Genomic DNA, 3,916 nt, shown 5'->3' on the forward strand with positions numbered 1-3,916 from the left:
ATGGAAAAAACACAGTTTTTCACTTTACGAACATAATTTTCTTTAACAGGATCAACTGGCAACACAGCTGATAAAACAAAACAAAACAAAACAAAACCTTCTTAATGTTCTCTTTTGTTGCATTTACAATATTAATATTCCTTAAGAAGGCTATGGTCTTCAAGAAAATCAACTTAGAACACTATTTTCTTTATACTTTATTACTTACAGGTTATTTTATGATTTTCAACTATTATCTAGTCAAAATTCATATAGTACAATAGTATGTGGAACTGTCTAAGACAGTGATGGCGAACCTTTTGAGCTCGGCGTGTCAGCAGTTTGAAAAACCCTAACTTAACTCTGGTGCCATGTCACATATAGAAATTTTCTGATATTTGCAACCATAGTAAAATAAAGATTTATATTTTTGATATTTATTTTAGATATTTAAATGCCACTTAACAAAGAAAAATCAACCAAAAAAATGAGTTCGCGTGTCACCTCTGACACGCGTGTCATAGGTTCGCCATCACTGGTCTAAGAAGATAGGAGACGAAAAAAAGTTTAAAACAAGACATATAACTGTCTTCAAAGATTTTCACTCATGGTAAATCAACAGGATGTGCAATATTTACAAATAAAAATATATAAATAAAATGGAGGTGAGGTCATTACAGTATTAGAATTATAGTATTAGACAATTCAATGGCATCCGATCAAAACATATTAGGCATTTAATCACATTCTTTTTGCCTTTCAGAAAAATCAATTCAAATATGTGGATACTTTACTAAAGGTACAAAAACACTTCCAATTCCACCAGAAAATTCAAAACTTTCGATAATTTGCCTGTTCCCAAGGCTGGAAGTTTAAACTGCCTTTGAGATAAAGTATGCTTCATGAAGTCCAGGCACTAAAGAATATATGCGTTATTTTAAAAACTGTAGAGGAGAGAGCTTTGCACAGGCTTTAGACCTACTGAACATACTTACTTTTAAGTAAAATTCTTAAAAAAACTTAATTATAAATCTTAATTCTAATCGTCCCCTAACCCAAAGCAATTTAAAAAATAGAAAAGGTAGGTGTATTACTAAAACTATAAGACAAAGGAACACAAAAGCCTGTGTCACTGATTAGAAGTTATGTTGTCAACATGTCAATGTCATAAATCATTTAATAGTCCTGGGCTGTGTTGGTGTCAGCCCGCACACCGAAGGGTGCTTTCGGGAAGTAACCAATTCATATGTCTCAGATTGATGTATCTCCTTCTCTCCTTCCCTCCCTTCCACTCTTTCTAAAAATCAATGGGAAAACTCAACAGTATATTTTCTTCTTTTAGGAAAGCCTCTGTGTGCAAATAGACTGTTAAACAAATGACATTTATTTACTAGAGCATGGGCAGTATGTAATTTCCACTAGTACTTACAATTTTGCACTGATTCACGTTTTGTCAAGGTAGCTGATCATTGACTACCTTGTGATCATTGGCCATGGAACAAAAAAGGCTAATGCTTCAGCAGACCCAACCCTCGCCCTTGTTACAGTTTAACCAACTAATCAGTCATAGACTAAAAATACCAGCAAAAACTCCAATGTTAACCTTTTTTTTAACGTTTCAGAGAAATCAGTAATTCCAAAATTCTTTAGAATTCAATTTTGCCTAAGAATATGAAATCCCCTAAAGCTGCTAGGCTTTATGTGCAACTGTTTGAAATCTCTTCTCTCAATAAATGTTCTTTTAACAGTTACCTTGATGATTAATTGAGCATGTCCTATATCTTCAGGATGATGTACTTTTATGCAGTACTATGAACCAAGACATGGTTAATAAGTATATAGTATTATGTATATAATCTGTAAAACCTGGGCCTACCATGTTTTGAACAGTATCATCACCACAGAAAGACAATGTCTCAATGTGTAGCCAAGTCCCCAACATAGAAATAACTTTGAAGACGCTTTAAATATACTTATTCCATTTTTATCAGTCAATACTGGTTGTCTCATTTGTATAAGTGCCGTCAGAAAGGTCATTTTGAGCTTATGCAAAGGGGAGTTGTTTGGCAGTTACTTGCACAGCTTAGACTATGCTTTTAACTTCCTAGACTCATGCTTGGCCCAATTGGGTCAAAAGAACTATTAGTTGGTATTTTACTTGCCCTATTGGTGGGTTATTTTTCTTTTATTGGTGAGTTATTGTTCATCAGTTTAGTTATACTACAGTGTTAGAAGCCTTCATGAATTTCATCTGCCCGCCCTAGTTAGCCTTGTCGTATTACATCTTTTTAAGAACCAGGTATTTTGTTTTAATCTGGGGAAACCATTTCTAAATAAAAATGACCTGACAGAATTGTGTTGTACTCTATCAACTATGTGAGCTTGCATAAGACACTCAATTCCTCTGTTTCCTGTAAAAAAGGGCAAATGATGGTATCTAAATAATAAAATTGTTGCAAGTACAAGTGTTTATTGCTATACTTTGGCAAATTCTACCTGTTGGATATTTAATATATAAAGCTTTTAAGATACTAGGAAGCCACAGATGTGTATTAACAACCTTCATTTGTAAAGCACCAGAGACCTTTTTTAAAAAATAATATTCTTCACGACTGGGAGAAGGGCTCATAAAATTGGATTGAGAAATTTCTTTATTCTATAATTTTATTCAGTAAAAAACAATATATTTCAAGATAAATATGTGCTCAGCTACACGGACACTTACACTGTGATGCAAAAAACCTGGTTCAGAACAAGGGAAAATATCAGAGAATTACAGTTGCCTCTTGGCTGGTCTATTTCCTCAAGAGTGAATTTTTTGAGGACAGACTAAGTTTCTTCCCTAAACCTTACACTTTCTCTCACTGGCTCTGTGGGTTTGTATGCATGTGTTGAATGATTAATTCTATCATGGATTTCTGTTATAAATACACGCTCTCATGACCACGAGAAAGGATCTGGCAATGGAATTAAGGAAAGGTCTTTCTAACCCAGATTTTCAAACTTTTTCATCTCATAGCACACTTAAACTAATTCTGCGGCATATGTGATATATATATATATATATTTCCGGTCTGACAAAAAATAAGATCATTTTGATTTGGCTATTTGGTTGGCTGTTGCCATTTTTTTATTTGACAATCTAAGGGAAAAGAGGTGAGTGCTTCTGACTAAATAGTCAGGAATCGCATGTTTTAAAAATTCTTGTGGCACACCTGATGAAAATCACTATTCTAACCCATATCGAGTATTAATCCTGCACATTCTCCATATCCCCTGAGCTGGCTACAAGTAGCTTCAACATTACTCGATATTAAACAATCGCCCACAGCTCAATGCACCCACACAAAGCGCTCACACATCCAGACGCGAGCAAGACGGCTCAACTGTGCCACCGTATACCTATGAGGTTTTCAGAGGAGAGAGTCCAAAAGTCGAGAGACAAAGCTAATCTAGCTTCTGCTTCACAATAGCCCTGCTCCTGGTTTGACTTGTTACTGAGAAGTTGCAAAAGGCGGGCATTTCCTTCCAGGCCAGGTTGCAATAAGGCGCCGGTGGCAGTGGCGTGGCAGGTCACACACACGAGAAGCAGCCGCGGAATCTGTAGCCTCCGGCTTAAGCAGCAAAACGGGAACCCGATTCTTGGAGTCATTTTTCCGTCTGGATATGCAGAAGAGAAGTTAGTGACTGGAAATCTGGCGCACGGCGGCATTTCTGCTAACAGCCGATCACCCTAAGGTACTGTTTGCTCTGTTGGAGCTACTGACTCCCCGTGAGCCCCAGGGAGCGTTCGGGAAAGACGGCTGGCCAGGGAGAGAGGGTCACGACTAGCTCCTCCCGGACCCTCGATCCGCAGGGGGCCGAAGGGGCCCAGCCGCCGCGTACCCTTCTCCTGCTGCCACCCCCGAAGGCCGAGCGGTCCCCGTGGCTCAGACAC

General features: G+C 37.7%; 2 protein-coding genes across 4 annotated transcripts in view; one reads left to right on the forward strand and one right to left on the reverse strand.

The window, feature by feature from the left end:
- The window catches only part of LOC102766187 (UPF0061 protein ETA_18310), a 49,722-nt gene extending 45,814 nt beyond the window's left edge, over positions 1 to 3,908 (reverse strand). The window contains exons 1-3 of one of the 2 annotated variants that reach the window (XM_015568246.1): positions 3,749 to 3,908; positions 3,382 to 3,639; positions 1 to 67 (exon numbers count right to left, since the gene is read on the reverse strand). The exon at positions 1 to 67 is cut by the window's left edge and continues 73 nt beyond it. In XM_015568246.1, coding sequence (XP_015423732.1) covers positions 1 to 67; positions 3,382 to 3,631 — 317 coding nt within the window. In that variant the 5' untranslated portion in view covers positions 3,632 to 3,639; positions 3,749 to 3,908. Of the gene's footprint in view, positions 68 to 3,381 lie in introns of both variants that reach the window. The other variant, XM_015568245.1, reaches the window with a different exon arrangement.
- PDSS1 (prenyl (decaprenyl) diphosphate synthase, subunit 1) overlaps positions 3,647 to 3,916 on the forward strand; it is a 48,141-nt gene continuing 47,871 nt past the window's right edge. For both annotated transcript variants that reach the window (XR_001515018.1, XM_006770416.2), the window contains exon 1: positions 3,647 to 3,717. The gene's annotated coding sequence lies outside the window, so the exon portion shown is untranslated. The remainder of the gene's footprint in view (positions 3,718 to 3,916) is intronic.

This window comes from Myotis davidii, unplaced genomic scaffold (genome assembly GCF_000327345.1).
Source record: "Myotis davidii unplaced genomic scaffold, ASM32734v1 scaffold1565, whole genome shotgun sequence".
NCBI lineage: Eukaryota > Metazoa > Chordata > Mammalia > Chiroptera > Vespertilionidae > Myotis > Myotis davidii.